The sequence below is a fragment of the Muscardinus avellanarius genome (genome assembly GCF_963383645.1).
Source record: "Muscardinus avellanarius genome assembly, chromosome: 3".
NCBI classification, from domain to species: domain Eukaryota; kingdom Metazoa; phylum Chordata; class Mammalia; order Rodentia; family Gliridae; genus Muscardinus; species Muscardinus avellanarius.
This window is the reverse complement of record NC_137788.1, coordinates 130,687,213-130,703,964: the sequence shown is the minus strand read 5'-3', so window position 1 is coordinate 130,703,964 and position 16,752 is coordinate 130,687,213. Positions and strand designations below refer to the sequence as shown.

At 42.8% G+C, this 16,752-nt stretch overlaps 1 protein-coding gene across 2 annotated transcripts in view; it reads left to right on the top strand.

The window, feature by feature from the left end:
- Nucleotides 1-2,151: 2,151 nt before the first annotated feature.
- Nucleotides 2,152-16,752, top strand: part of CLPX (caseinolytic mitochondrial matrix peptidase chaperone subunit X) — a gene marked incomplete at both ends in the record, with an annotated part of 44,035 nt that continues 29,434 nt past the window's right edge. For both annotated transcript variants that reach the window (XM_080692310.1, XM_080692309.1), the window contains 2 exons: nucleotides 2,152-2,230; nucleotides 13,832-13,992. In XM_080692310.1, the coding sequence (XP_080548436.1) occupies nucleotides 2,152-2,230; nucleotides 13,832-13,992 (240 nt within the window). The remainder of the gene's footprint in view (nucleotides 2,231-13,831; nucleotides 13,993-16,752) is intronic.

Here is a 16,752-nt window from a genome sequence, read left to right as displayed (position 1 = left end):
AGGTGTAGCTCAGAGGTAGAATGCTCCTGGGTTAAATCCCCAGTTTGGGGGTGGGGGTGTGGGGGGGATTCCTTTCTCGTATTCTAATAGCTTACTTCTTGGTATAAAGAGGCACTATTGGGCCGGGCGTGGTGGCCCCCCACGCTTCAGAGGCAGAGACTGGAGGATCACGCAGGTTCGAAGCCAGCTGCGCTGCTGTAAGAGACCCTGTTTCAAAAATATAAAATAGTCTTCTAAAAGTTTATAGTCTTAAGATTTATATTTAGGTCTTTTATCTATTTTGAGTTAATATTTGTATATGGGATTAGGTAAGGGTCCAATTTTATTCTTTTTCATGTAATTATTATTTTTCAACAATATTTAGTTAAAAGATTATCATTTCCTCCACCAAATGTTCGTGGAAACCCTGTCAAAAATAACTTGACAATATATGGAAGAATTTAGCTCTAGGCTTTTATTTAATTCCAATGGTTTATATATCTGTCTTTAGAACAGTACTACACTGTTTCAATTATTGTAGCTTTATATGGTTTGAAATCAGAAAATATATATCTTCTAGCTTTGTTCTTTTTTGAGATCGTTTTGGGTATCTAGAGTCCATATTCCATATTAGGATAGATGTTTTCTGAAAAATATATAAACATGATAGTTTCACCTAAAAAAAAGAAAAAAATATTCTCTGGTAAGAAAGAAAGCAAAAAGAAATATTGAAATGTTATCTTTAAGTTATCAAAAGCTTGGTATCAGACAAATGAAACTTATGTTTCATTTGAATGAGAATATCATTTTTAATTTTGGATAAGTTGCTATAATACTCGATGTCAACCACTAAGCCAAGCATTCTGGGGAGGGAATGGGGTGGGGATTGGGTGGGGGCTGACTGGGCGATGTGTGCATGTATGTCTACAAAAGTTTTTTTGTATCCCACTATGATGTATGAATACAGTGCACCAATAAAAAAATTTAAAAAGGGGAAAAATAAAGAATAAAAATAGGGCTGGGAGTGTAGCCCTGAGGTAGAAGGGCTTCCAGGAACCCCAGTACCACAAAAAAAAAAAAAGAAAGAAAGAAAAAAAAAAAATACCACTCCAATGCTACCAGTGAGGAAACTAAGAAACAGGGTGTCCCATGCCTGTAATTCTAGTACTTGGAAGGCTGAGATAGGAGATTTCGGTTTTGAAGCCAATGCGCGGTAACTTAGCAAGCCCCTGTTTCCAAAATAAAAAGAGCTGGGGTGTTTCTCAGAGGTAGAATCCCCGCCCCCATCACACACACCTGGGGACTCAATCCCCAGTATTAACAAAAATTAAAGTAAGCCGGGCGTGGTGGTGCACGCTTGTAATCCAGCATTTGGGGGGCTGAGACCAGAGGATCGCGGTCAGCCTCAGCTACTTAGTGAGGTCCTCCGCAACTTGGTGAGACCCTGTTTCAAAATAAAGAATAAAAAGTAGGGCAGGGGGTGTAGCTCGGAGGTCAAATGCCCCTGGGTTCCATCCCCAGACCCTCCCCCCCCAAATAAATTAGATAAATAACACGGGATCTGTTATCTCGGAAAGATGGAACTTACTGGACTGGAAGCCAAGTCACTTATCTTTGGGGGTGCTGGGGATTGAGCACAGTCACCCCAGGCACTCCTAAGACCCGTCTCTTGGGCCACCTAAGCCACCTGTCTCACTTGGGTCTTTCCAGGCACCCCTGAAAATGGCCGGAAGAAGGGCTCCACTGGGGCCGGCTCCCGGCATGCCTCTCTCCGCTGTAAAACTTTCCCAGCGCGGGGACGAGCGCTTCCGCGAAGCCCGCGCGCGGGGACAGTTGGGCCGGCCGCTTGCCGTAGCGCCCGCGGGCCCGGCCGCGCCCCTCCCTCCGCACGTCGGAGACGCACGCACGCACGCGCGCGCGTGCCCACGCCCCCTCCCGGGCCTAGGACGCAGGCGCGCGCACGCTCCCGGGGCGGGCGGGGAGGGAGGAGGGCCGGGAGGAGGGAGAGGTGTCTGCCGAGTGAGTGGACGGCGGCGGGACGCGGGCGGCGCCGAGGCCGGGCGGTCAGGCCGAGAACTCTGCACCGGGCCCCGGGCCGGCCCCGAGCCAGGTCGGCGCGCCCGCAGAGCCCGAGGTCGGCGAGGGCGAAGCCCCGGCCTAGGCCCCGCGGACATGTCCGGCTGCGGCGCCTGTACCTGCGGCGCGGCGGCCGCCCGGCTCTTCTCCAGCTCGCTCGCCTCGGCGCAGAGAGGTAACGCGGCCGCCCTCGGCCGGGTGGGGGGCCGGCCGCGGGGACGCGCGCCCGACCCGCGGCGGGGCTCCTCGGGAGGAGGACCTGCCCTGGCCGCCCGCTCCGGGCCTCCGCGGGCGGAAGGTGGCCGCTCCGCAGAAACTGGACGGGACGCGAGACGCGCCCCCGTTGAAGTGTCCCCAGACGTCCCCGCGCCCGGGCCCGCGGGCTCTCCCCGGAGCGCCGGCTGTCACCGGGCCCCGAGCCCCGGCGCCGGCCCTGGCCGTGCGGGACCCCGCGCAACACTGGAGGCGCCGCCGTCACCGTCCGTCAGCGCCGGGCAGAAGCGGCGCCCGCAGCGCCTCTCGGGGCCCTGGGCAGACCTCCCGGGCCGGGGAGGTGGAGGACCTGCCCCCGGGATTCTTTTTAAAAACACATAGGGTGGCAGCAGTCGTTTGCCAGCTTCCCGGCTTGACGGTCTTGATAATCATCTTAAGAGTGGCTCTTGTTTACCTTTCCTTTCTGTTTACCAGGAGTTGTGAAAGAGTGGCATCCCAGCCAAGAGATCCCGGAAAAGAAACCGTATTTCTCTTCCCCAAATCTATGAGTATGAAACTACAGAGGCTAGATCTCGTGAGAATCGCTAATTCTTTTCAGTTTGATTTATCAGTTTTATGAGTAAGACCCCCTAGGTTAAAAAAAATCCTAGATAAAACCCCCTTTCCTAATTTTTGGTTAATTATAAAATCCTTATCGTTTACTAAATATATATCCTGGCAGTTTACTACACAGGGATCCAATGAGGGTAATGTGGGCAGAAGCATTTTGTAAAATGATCCATAAATGTTTTAGTCCTAAAACATAGTTAAACCTCATCAAGTAGATGTCCCAATCCCAGAAATTTGGTTTGGAAACACTTGAAGATCACGTATTTTTAACTCATTTATTTGACATTTGTTGAGGGCATGCTATATGGCGAGTCATTTTGTGCTGACCATAGGAAGCTTTCTCTCATGTTTAAGTGTAGAGGAGACGATGGCAATTTTAGGGGTGGATAAAGTATTTGGATCTTTATTTTGGGCAAAGAACTTCTTTGAGAAAGTTCTTGATGTGTTCATCAGAAGCCCTTGTAAACTATGTGAATCAGGAGGTAAGAGGCTATTTCACAACCACTTTTTAATTTTATGTTTTGTGGTATTGGGGATTGAACCCAAGGACATTCTCTTTTTGAGTTACACTCCCAGCCTTATTTGTTTTTCATTTTGGTACTGGGGAATGAATCCAAGGACATTCTACCTCTGACCTACACCTCAGCTCTTTTTTAATTTTTGAAACAGGGTCTTCCTAGGGTGCTGAAAGTCTTACTAAGTTCCTGAGGCTTTCCTCAAACCTGTGATCCTCCTGTCTTAGCCTCCCAAGTACTGGGATTGTAGACATGTGCCACTGTGCCTATCATATTTTTTTTTTTAACTTTAAGACAGGGTCTTGCTAAGTTACTGAGGCTGTTTTTAAACCTGTAATCCTCCTGTCTTCACTTCTCAAGTACTGGGATTATAGGTGTGTGCCACTGCACTTAGCCCAGTGTTTTATTTTAAAATTTAAATATATTATTAGGTAAATCAACATAAACATAAATTAACGGCTTAGTATATCTATGCCCATCACTATAAGTTTGCCAGAGAACCCCTGTTTTTACTGTAAAAGAATAAATTAAGCTTCAAAAATGAGATAACAAAGCCGGGCATAGTGGTGTACCCTTGTAATCCCAGCATTTGGGAGGCTGAGACAGGAGGATCGTGGCTTGCAGACAGCCTCAGCTACTTAGTGTGGCCCTCTGCAACTCAGTGAGACCCTGTTTCAAAATAAAGAAAAAAATAGGGCTGGAGGAGTAGCTTCAAGGTAGAATGCCCCTGTGTTCTACCCCCAGTATTACAAAGAGAGAGAAAGAGATAGAGATAGAGACAGAGAGAGGGGGAGGGAGGGAGGGGGAGAGGGAGGGGTAGAGGTAGAGAAACAGCACCTAATATCATAGAATTTAATAGTTTTTTTTTCTTTTTTTTTGGTGGTACTGGGGGTGGAACCCAGAGGCTTTCTACCTCCGGGCTATACTCCCAGACCTTTTTTATATTTTATTTGGAAACAGGGTCTCACTAAGTTGCTGAGAGCCTCACTAAGTAGCTGAGGCTGGCTTCAAAGCAGTGTGATCCTCCTGTCTCAGTCTCCCAAGTGCGGGGATTACAAGCGTGTGCCACCACGCCTAGCAATAGTTTTTTATTTGACAATGAAATAGCAAATGGTAGTTGGGCATGGTGGCACATGCCTGTAATCCCAGTCAGTATTCCAGAAGCTGAGACTGGAGGATTGAAGGTTTGAGGCTAGCCTCAGCAATATGGTGAGACTCAGCAACCTAACAAGACCCGTTTTACAAACAAAAAGGGCTGTGGGTGTAGCATGAAGGTAGAATGGCCCTGGATTTAATCCCCAGTATACCCCACACAAAAATAAATAAGTAAATAAATAGAAATAGACAATGATTTTTTACATTTAGCCCAAGCCTTAATTACATATATTCTTTTTCTTCCTTTTTGGTTTTTTGGAACCAGTCTCTATGTTGCCCTTCCTGGTCTCAATTTCTGACACAAGCGATCCTACTTCAACTTCCTCAGTGCTGGCACTTTGTTGTGTGCCACAGGAATGTGCCAGGCATGGTGGCACATTCCTGTTATCCTGGTACTTGGGAGTGAGAAGGATCATAGGTTCGAGGACAGCCATGTAGTGAGACTTTCAGTAACCTAGTAAGATCCTGTTTAAAAAAAAAAAGGGGGGGAGGAGCCGGACGTGGTGGCACACGCTTGTAATCCCAGCATTTGAGAGGCTGAGACCGGAGGATCGCGGTTCGTGGACAGTCTCAGCTACTTAGTGAGGCCCTTCCCAACTCAGACCCTGTTTCAAAATAAAGAATAAAAAATTGGGCAGGGGCTGTAGCTTGGAAGTCAAATGCCTCTGGGTTCCATCCCAGACCCGCAAAAAAAAAAAAAAAAAAAAAAGGGAGGACTGGAGGTTTAATTCAGAGGTAGAATGCCCCTGGGTTCAGTCCCTAGTAACACACACATATACTCACATACTACATAAAAATAATTGAAAGTCTATACATAAGCCTACAAGCAAGGACGTAAAGACAGGAGAAATAATAATAATAGTTATTATCATTAACCTCCAGCCCGATTTTATTTCTTATTTGGAAACAGGGTCTCACTAGGTTTCTGAGAGTCTCACTAAATTGCCGAGTCTGGTTTTGAACCTGTAATCCTTCTGTCTCAGCCTCCCACGTCCTGGGATTATGAAACATGCACCACCATACCTGGTTTATTATTATTTTTTTAGAGGGTTCTGGAAAGAGGAAGAAAGAAGAGAAAAATTAGGGTTGTCTTACTGTTCTTACAACACTAAAGATTTTCTCATTAAAATACCTGTAATTTTCTAGCAGGAAATGGTGGTACAATGAATTAGAAATAGAAGAGAAAACCGGGCGTGATGACGCACGCTTGTAATCCCAGCATTCGGGAGGCTGAGACAGGAGGTTCGCAGGTTTGCGGACAGCCTCAGCTATGTAGTGAGGCCCTTTGCAATGCAGTGAGACCCTGTTTCAAAATAAAGAATAAAAAAATAGGGCAGGGGGTGTAGCTCGGAGGTAGAATGCCCCTGGGTTCCATCCCCAGTACTGGAAAAAATAAAATAAAATAAAGGTCAGGCATGGTGGCATATGCTTGTAATCCCAGTACTTGGGAGGCTGAGATGAGAGGATTGCAGGTTTGAGGACAGCCTCACCAAATAGTGAGACTCTCATCAACCTAGCAAGACTAAAATAGGGCTCGGGGTGTAGCTTGGTGGTAGAATGTCTTTGGGTTCAATCCCTAGTATTGGAGAAAAAAAATAGATAATTTCAGGATTTCTGAACTAGTTTCTATTTCCATGGGTTTATCACGCTAGACTTAAAGTATTAAATAGAAGCTGGGCATGGTGGCGCACACTTATAATCCCAGTACTTGGAAGGCTGAGACAGGAGGACGATAGGTTTGAGAATAGCCTCAGCAAGTAGTGAGACTCCCATTCACCTATTGAGACCCTGTTCCAAAAGAAAAAAGAAAAAATAGGGCTAGGGGTGTAACTTGGAGGTATGCCTCTGGGTTCAATCCTCAGTAACACACACACACACACACACACACACACACACACACACACACGAGCAGGGTGGTGAATACTTGTAATCCCAGTACTTGGGAGACTGAGACAGGAGGATCGCAGGTTTGTGGCCAACCTCAGCTACATTGTGAGGCTCTCCACAACTTAGTGAGACCCTGTTTCAAAATAAAGAATAAAAGCGGGGCGTGGTGGCGCACGCTTGTAATCCCCGCGCTTGGGAGGCTGAGACAGGAGGATCGCACAGGTTCGAAGCCAGCCTCAGCTACTTAGTGAGGCTCTCAGCAACTCAGTGAGACCCTGTTTCCAAATAAAATATAAAAAAGGTCTGGGAGTATAGCCCGGAGGTAGAAAGCCCCGTGGGTTCCACCCAGTATCACCAAAAAAAAAAAAAAAAAAGAGTTGGGGGTGTAGCTCAGAGGTTCAATCCCCAGTACTGCAAAACAAAAAACAAACAAACAAATCTATATTAAATGGTAGTGTAAAAGTTATTTAGTAATTTTTTCATATTTGTTTTGTTTTGCCCTTCTAGGGATGGAACCAAGGGACAGTCTTCCTCCAAGCTACACCCCCAGCCCTGTTCTTTATTTTGAAACAGGGTCTCGTTAAGTTGCAAAGGGCCTCACTAAGTAGCTATCTGCAAACCGTGATCTTCCTGTCATAGCCTCCCAAATGTTGGGATTACAAGCGTGCGCCACCATGCCTGGCTTCCAATTTTTATTTTTATTTATTTTTTATTTTTTGCGGTACTGAGGACTGACCCCAGGGACATTCTACTTCTGAGCTATACCCCCAACCCTATTTTTTATTCTATATTTTTGTTATTTATTTATTTATTTATTTATTTTTGCAGGTGTGGGGATGGAACCCAGGGGCATTTGACCTCTGAGCTGCACACCCTGCCCTATTTTTTATTCTTTATTTTGAAACTGGGTCTCACTGAGTTGCAGAGGGCCTCACTAAGAAGCTGAGGCTGTTCCTGAACCACGATCCTCCTGTCTCAGCCTCCTGAATGCTGGGATTACAAGCGTGCACCACCACGCCCGGCTTTTATTCTATATTTTTGAAATAGGATCTCACTAAGTTGCAGAGAGCCTCACTAAGTAGCTGAGGCTGGCTGCAAACTGAGATCCTCCTATCTCAACCTCCCAGGTACTAGGATTACAAGCATGTACTACTACACCCAGCTTATGTTTTCCAATTTTTATGTATATACTTAAATATATTTTGCAAGCTGGGCATAGTGGCATACACTTGTAATTCTGCAGTTGGGAAGCTGAGACAGTAGAATTGCAGGTTCTCACCCAGCCTCAGCTATTTTGAAACCCTGTTTCAAAATAAAGAATAAAAATAGGGCTGGGGTGTAGTTTGGAGGTAGAATGCCCCTGGCTTAATCCCCAGTTCCACAAAAAATAAAATTAAGTTAAAATAATATATAGGGCTAGATGTATAGCTAGGAGGTAGAATGTCCTTGGGTTTAATCCCTAGTTACACGCACCCACACACACAGTAAGTTATTTAGGAGTTTATTTTTCTTGTTATTCAAGTAGACTTTTCAATAATCATGTTTAGAATTTTAGGTATTGTATTGTAAATTATTAAACAATATTGAAAGTGATATGTTATTATAAATGAGAATAAAATACTATGTGTGGTAGGTACTTCAAAGTTAAATTTTGTTCTTTTTAATTTATTTTTGGTGGTACTGGGGATTGAACCCAGGGATAGTCTACCTCTGAGTTATACTCCTAGCCCTATTTTATTTCTTATTTATGTATTTATGTATTTATTTTGCAGTACTGGGGATGGAACCCAGAGGCATTTTATCTCCAAGAAAACCCCTATCCCTATTTTTTTTATTCTTTATTTTGAAACAGGATCTTTTTTTTTTTTTTTTTGGTGGTACTGGGATTCCTAGGAGCCCTTCTACCTCCATGCTACACTCCCAGACCTATTTTATACTTTTTTATTTTTGGAAACAGGGTCTCTTAAGCCAGCGCGGCTGTCTTCGAACCTGCAAGATCCTCCTGTCTCCGCCTCCCAAGCGCGGGGATTACAAGCGTGCGCCACCACGCCCAGCAAAACAGGATCTTACCAAGTTGCTGAGAGACTCACTAAGTAGTTGAGGCTGGAATTGAACTGCCATCCTCCTGTCTCAGCCTCCAAATTCTGCACCGCCATGCCCTGCTCTAATTTTATTTTTGATCTCCAGCCCTTTTTGTTTTTGTTTTGAAACTGGGTCTCACTAGGTTGCTGAAAGTTTTGTGCCCAGTTAAATATTCATTACAAGTAGCTTCATAGGGTGTTTTCTTTGTTAATGCATCTTCTTTTCTTCTATTTCTTTCTTTTTCTTTTCTTTTTTTTTAGAACTAGAAATTGGTCCCAGGGGCATTTTACCTCCAAATTACACCTCAGCCCTATTTTTTTTTTTTTTTTTTTTTTTTTTTTTGGTGGTACTGGGGGTGAAACCCAGAGGCTTTTTACCTCCAGGCTATATTCCCAGACCTTTTTTATATTTTATTTGGAAACAGGGTCTCACTAAGTTGCTGAGAGCCTCACTAAGCAGCTGAGACTGGCTTAGAACCTGTGAGATCCTCCTGTCTCAGCTTCCCAAGTGCGGGGATTATAAGCATGCGCCACCACGCCCGGCATTTGCCCCTATTTTTTTTTTTTTATTCCTTTTTTTTTTTTTTTTTTTTTTTACGGTACTAGGAATTGAACTCAGAGGCATTCTCTTTCTGAGCTCCACCTCCAGCTTGATTTTTATTTTCATTCTTTATTTTGAAAGATGGTTTTACTAAGCTGTAGAGGGCCTCACTAAGTAACTAAGGCTGGCCTCGAACCCGTGATCCTCCTGTCTCTGCCTCCCAAGTACTGGGATTACAGTCATGCGTTACCATGCAAGGCTTTGTTAATGTATGTTAGTGGTTCATTGAAAAAGTTATATTTGTGCTGGTCGTGTTGGCTCACACCTGTAATCCCAGTACTTGGGAGACTGAGCTAGAAGGATAACATGTTGCTTGAGGTCAGTGAACCCTCAAATAACCACCACTCAGCCTCAGTAACCATTAACTTTCTGCATTCCTTTTTTTTTTTTTTTCTTTTGGTTCTGGAGTTGAACCTAGGGGCATTCTAATTCTGAGCTACACCTTTAGTCCTTTTTTTTTTGAAAATTATTATTATTTAGTTTGAAACAGGGTCTCACTAAATTGCAGAGGGCCTCCTGAAGCTGAAACTGGCTGTGAACCTGTGGTCCTCTGTCTCAGCCTCGCAAGTACTGGGATTACAAGAGTATACCACCACCCACCGCGCCTGGCTGCATTTTTGATAAAATATATCTCTAAGCCTAGTTTTTATATTGGTATAGTATTTATTTATTTCTCAAGGAAATTTGAGAAAACATTAACATCTGACTTAAAATTAATAAATAACCTTAAATCCCATTCTAATGAGAATGTCAATGCTATCATTCATTGCAAAAAATGGAATGTTACATTTGAGGAAATTTGAAATATCTTTTGAAAACAGCCTTTACATTTTGGAAACATTACCTAGAAGAAAAACATCAAATATAGTATATTTGGGTGTTTAGTATTAAATTTAATAGTGTTAATCAAAATTTTATAGTCCATGGATTAAAGGACTTTTTTCCTTTTTGATGTTCTTTGGGAGTTTATTTAGAGATGGGAAAATTTGGTTTCTCTTATTTATATCTTTCCTGAAAAGTTTAGTGAGTTCATTTTTGTACTTTTTAGAACTGGAATGGATGACCAAGGTTGATAACTGAAGAAACAGTTGTCCTGACAGTGTACATAAATATGTCAGAAAATTGAAGTTAATAAAGCCAGTGGATAATATACCTAAGCAGTTATTTTTTAATTGAGAGACATAGTTTTAAACTAGTTTTTTTGTGTTTGGATAACATATATATATTTTACATATTCATGATTTCTTAAAGCCCGAACAGAGCCAGATTTAGACTCTGTGGCACATACCTGTAATCCCAGTACTTGGGAGGTTGAGATAGGAGGATCAGAGGCTTGGAGCCAGCCTCTGCAGCTTGGTGAGACTTCCATCAACTTGATGAGATCCTATTTCAAATAAAAAATGAAATAGGCTGGTGGGGTATAACCTAATAATACCTCGGAGGTAGAACACCCCTGGGTTCCCTTCTCAGCACCACAAAAAAAAAAAAAAGGGAAAAAAGCTCTAAAAATGGAAATTCTGAGTTGAATTTTGCAGAGAATTAAATGAAGAAGGCAGAATTAGTAAAGTTTATTTATTAATTTCCCCTCCCCACTTTTGGGTTTTTATTATTACTTTGTAATAGTACTCTGGTAAACTGCTAGAAAATCTTTTGTATGTTTGTGCAAGTTTCTTCATGGGCCTGTATTTTTTTTTTTTTTTTTTTTGGTGGTACTGGGGTTCCTGGAAGCCCTTCTACCTCCGGGCTACACTCCCAGACCTATTTTATATATATATATTTTTTGAAACAGGGTCTCTTATGCCAGCGCGCTGGCTTCGAACCTGCGCGATCCTCCTGTCTCTGCCTCCCAAGCGCGGGGATTACAAGCCTGCGCCACCACGCCTGGCTTCTTCATGGGCCTGTATACTGAAATTTATAGAATTTTGTTTAATGTGGGGCCATTCTGTTTTGTTTTGTTCAGGGAATACTCCTAAAGACTAGCTTGAAGATGCTTTGGAAGTACATTGGAAGCGGAGACAGGAGAATCCTAGGTGTACAGCCAACCTCAGCAACTTAGTGAGTCCCTCTCCAACTTAGTGAGGCCGTATCTCAAGATACAAAATAAGCAGGGCGTGGTGGCGCACGCTTGTAATCCCCACACTTGGGAGGCGGAGACGGGAGGATCGCGCAGGTTCGAAGTCAGCTGCGCTGGCTTAAGAGACCCTGTTTCCAAATTTAAAAAATATATAAAAATGGGTCTGGGAGTGTAGCCCAGAGGTAGAAGGGTCTCCAGGAACCCCAGTACTCCCCCCCCCCCAAAAAAAAAGATACAAAATAAAATGAGGCTGGGGGGTGTATAGCTCAGAGGTAGAATGCGCCTGGGTTCAATCCCTAGTGCCCCCCCATCTTGGGAAACAGTACCTGAGAGTATGCAGTAGGGGCTCTTTTGCCATTGACTATATTTGGGGGTTTATTTTGGATTTATATGAGAAAAATTAGAGGGCAGCAAACACTCCATGTACTAAATGGGGCCATATCCATTTGCTTACATATTTACTGTCCTGGTCCTTTACAGAAATAATTTGCCAGTAGCTGACCTAGCTTGTAGGTCAAGTCAATTATTAACATATATCACTTTTAAGGATGCTAATGTGAAAGGTGGCAAAAGGCTAACATGTTTAAAAGCAGAATGGTGGTTATGTGGTATTTATTAAATGATATATATTTTTTTTCTGTAAGATTGAAATAGTTAATTAAAACAGGTGCTTTAATGAATAGTACATAACTGCTTTTCCTCTTTTTTTTTTTTTTTTGGTACTGAGTATTGAACACAAGGGTATTCTACCCCATAACTACATCTCTAACTTTATTTTTATTTATAATTTTGAAATAAGGCCTCATTAAGTTGCCCCAGCTGGCCTTGAACCTGTGATCCTCCTGTCTCAGCCTGCCAAGTACTGGGATTACAGATGTGTACCACCATGCCTGCCTTAACCATTTTTAAATGTGTAGTTTGGTGGTATTAAGTACATATATGGTGTTATGCTACTGTTACCAACCATGTCCACAGCTCTTTTTATGTTGTAAAACTGAAACAATATAATACAATTCCTCTTCGATACCCCCAAACCTCAGCAACCACCATTCCACTCACTGTCTTTATTTTGACCAAGTACCTAGTCAGGTACCTAGTCAAGTGCTAGAACCTTAGTACTACGTACTGTATACTGTGTACTAAGTAAGTGGGTACCACATAATTTTTAAAAGAATATTTACAGTTTGTCTCCTTTGTTTCAGATATTACTCCCATATCACCAAAGAGACAATATTGCTGCCAAATGTTTATTCTCATTGCTAGGAATAGTATAAAAAGAATAAGAATATAGAGTATAATTGGCCTTTTAAAAAGTATACAGGTGTGACAGGTGTTGAATTCCTCTCACATTTTGAAAGTGCAATACATTATTATGACTTGGATGGTGTTGTCTCACTTTGTGGTACTGGGGATTGAACCCAGGGGCATTCTATTTTCAAGCTATGCCTCCAGCGCTTTTTATTTAGTTATTATTTATTTATTCATTTACTTATTGTGGTATTGTAGGTGGAACCCCAGGAGTCTTCTAGCTTCAGGCTACACCCCCAGCCCTGTTTTACTTTTTGTTTGGAAACAGGGTCTTACTAAGTGCTGAGGTTGACTTTGAACCTGTAATTCTTCTGTCTCAGCCTCCCACGTACTGGCATTACAGTCATGCACCATGACGCCTGGCTCAGCCCTTTTCATTTTTTTATTTTTTGGTGGTGCTGGGGTTCCTGGAAACCCTTCTACCTCTGGGCTACACTCCCAGACCTATTTTATATTTTTATTTGGAAACAGTCTCTTAAACCAGCACAATCCTCCTGTCTCCACCTCCTAAGCGCGGGGATTACAAGCGTGCGCCACCACGCCTGGCGCTCCCAGCCCTATTTTTATTCTTTATTTTGAAACAGGGTTTCTCTGAGTTGCAGAGGAACTCACTAAGTAGCTGAGGCTATGTGTGAACTACAATCCTCCTGTCTCAGCCTCCCAAATGCTGGGATTACAAGCTTGTGCCATCACACCGGGCAACTAGGAATCTGTTTTGTTTTTTTTGTGTGTGGTACTAGGGGTGGAACCCAGAGGCTTTCTACCTCCGGGCTATACTCCAGACCTATTTTATATTTTATTTGGAAATAGGGTCTCACTTAAGTAGCCGAGGCTGGCTTCGAACCTGTGCGATCCTCCTGTCTCAGCCTCCCAAGCGCAGGGATCACAGGGGTGCGCCACCACGCCCTGCTTGGAATCTGTTTGATTTTGAGAGGACTTTGCATCTGATAGTATCGTTGCTTTCTCTATCAGTAGGTACTATTGCTGTGAAAACTATAGCTATTTTCAACCTACTTTATTTTATTTTATTTTATTTTTAGGATTGGGTATTGAACTCAGGGACATTCTACTTCTGAGCTACACTCCCAGCCTTATTTTTTATTCTTTATTTTGAAACAGGGTCTCACTACGTTTCGGAGGGCCTCACTAAGTAGCTGAGGCTGGCCGTGAACCTGAGATTCTCCTGTCTCGACCTCTCAAGTACTGGGATTATAAGCTTGTGCCACCACACTCCGCTCAACCTGTTTTATGCTCAAGAAATTTTGTTTGCAGGCGATTTATTAAGGCATGTCAATATTTGCTGTGTAGACTAATGGATTTCATTTATTTTTAGGTGTTTCTTGTAGTCGCATTCATATACCAGTTTTAGGAAGATTTGGGACCTTTGAAACTCAGATTCTACGCAGAGCTCCTCTGAGAACTTTTTCAGAAACACCAGCATACTTTGCCTCAAAAGATGGGACAAATAAAGATGGCTCTGGAGATGGAAATAAGGTAATTATTTTATCTTTAGCTTTTTTTGTGTGTGTGATACCATAGATTGAACCCAGAGGCATTCTACCGCTGAACTGTACTCTCAGCCCTTTTTTGTTGTTGTTGTTATTTTTTGTTTTGAAACAGGATCTCACTAGGTTGCTAAAAGTCTCACTAAATTGCTGAGGCTAGCCTTGAACGTGTGATCCTCCTGTCTCAGCCTCCCAAGTACTGGGATTATAGGTTTATGTTACCACCCCCAGGTTAATTATTTTCTCTTTATTGGCACAAATATGTGAGTCCTCCCTTTTTCTTTTCTTGTGCTAGGGCTTGAATCCAGGGCCTTATACACATGATAAGCAAGCACTCTGCCACTGAGTTATGCTCCAGTCCCCAAGTTCCTTTGTTCAAACAGTTAAAATAATAATAATACTGTATATCCTGTTGGCTTATATGTTTTCTATAGGAAATATGAGATATAAAAAATTCTGAAAATTTTTATATAACTACATTTTCTGTTATTTTGAACCACAAAATACTTTTTTAGGCATTGCACTTAAGGGGAATCAAATTTTATTTTAGTTTTTGCAGTACTGGGGATTGAACCCAGGGATATTCTACCTCTGAGTTACAACCCCAGATCTTTTTATTTTTTGTTTTGAATCAGGGTCTTTTTAGGTTGCTTAAAATCTCACTACTTGCTTAGGTTGTCAGCCCTCATGTCTCTGCCTCCCAAATACTAGGATTATAGGTGTGTACCACCATACCTGGCTAAATTTACCCTCCACAACTTACTGAGACCCTGTATCAAAAATAAAGTATACTGAGGCAGGAGGATCCAGATTTGCGACCAGCCTCAGCTACTTAGGCCCTTTGTGAGACCCTGTTTCAAAATAAAAAATAAAAAAACAGGGCTGGGGGTGTAGCTTGGAGGTAGAATGCCCCTGAGTTAAACCCCCAATACCACCAAAAAATAAAATTTTTTTTTTTTTTGGGGGGGGGCTTGGTGGTACATACTTGGGAGACTGAGACAGGAGGATTGTAAATTCCTTGTCAACATCAGCAGCTTGTGAGGCCCTCTGCATCTTAGACTTATTCTTTATTCAAAATAAAGAATAAATAGGACTCAGGGTACAGCTCGGAGGTAGAATGCCTTTAGTACCACACAAATTTTTTTTTTTTTTTTTTTTTTGGTGGTACTGGGGTTCCTGGAAGCCCTTCTACCTCCGGGCTACACTCCCAGACCTCTTTTTACATTTTTATATTTGGAAACAGGGTCTCCTAAGCCAGCGCACGCGGCTGGCTTCGAACCTGCGCGATCCTCCTGTCTCTGCCTCCCAAGCGTGGGGATTACAAGCGTGCTCCACCATGCCCGGCCAAATTTTTTTTTTTTTTTTTTCATTTTCTTTTTGTACTGAAGATTGAACCTAGGGGTATTCTACTTTCAAACTATACCCTCAGCCTTTTTATTTTTTCATTTTTTTGGAACAAGGTCTCAGTTACTGAATGTCTGGCTCAGACTTCTGAGGCTGGCCTTGAAGCTTCATTTTTTCTCTCTCAGCCTCCCAACACTGGATTTGCAGGCATACGCCATCACACCTGACTTAGTTATTAATATTTGTGATACCCCAAAGTAGAAAAGAAGTCTCATTAAATAATCTGTATAGCCTGGGTAGGGTGTATACCTGTAATCCCAGTACTTAGGAGGACTGCAAATTCTCAGCCAGCCTCAGCAACTTAGTAAGGCCTTCTGTAACTTAGTGAGACCCTGTTTCAAAATTAAAAATACAGTATGGCAGGCTGTAGCTCAGAAGCAAAATAACTCTGGGTTAAAAAAATCTATGTATAATCACTAGGATTGAATTGGAAATGGTCATTATTTCTTGTTTTCATACAACTCTTACAACTTATTATAGGATAAGCCTCACTGGATTCTCTACCTAAAAACCTTGGGTTTCCAGTATTACATAATGTTATGCTACCTTAGAGCTGGCAAGTAGATGACTAGTGATTGTATTAGGCCAGTGAATTATCAGGGGTTTTTTCATTATATGAATTCAACTAACGAATTACTGTTATATGCAAGACATAATGTGAGAGACTTTTTTTTGTGGTACTGGGGATGGAACTCAAGGGCATTCTACCTCCGAACGATACCCTCAGCCCTATTTTTTACTCTTTATTTCATTTTTATTTTTATTTTTTTTCTAGTACTGGGGTTGGAACCCAAGGGCATTCTACTTCCAAGCTACACCCCCACTCCTATTTTGTGTGCGTGTGTGTGTGTGTGTGTGTGTGTGTGTGTGTGTGGTACTGGGGATGGAACCCAGAGACTTTTCTACCTGTGGGCTATACTCCCAGGCCTATTTTTCTATTTTATTTGGAAACAGGGTCTCACTAAGTTCCTGAGAGCCTCACTAAGTAGCTGGGGCTGGCTTCGAACCTGTGTGATCCTCCTGTCTCAGCCTTCCAAGCACAGGGATTACAAGCGTGAGCCACCACACCCGGCTCCCAGTACTATTTCTTATTCTTTATTTGGAAACAGGGTCTCACTGAATTGCAAAGGGCCTCACTAAGTAGTATCTCAGGCTGTCCTCGAACTGCGATCCTCCTGTTTCAGCCTCCCAAATGCTGGCATTACAAGCATGAGCCACCACACCTGGCTTTTATTCTTTATTTTGAAATAGGGTCTCACCGAGTTCCAAAGGGCCTCACTAAGTAGCTGAGGCTCTCCGCGAACCACAATCTTTCTGTCTCAGCCTCCCAAATGCTGGGATTGCA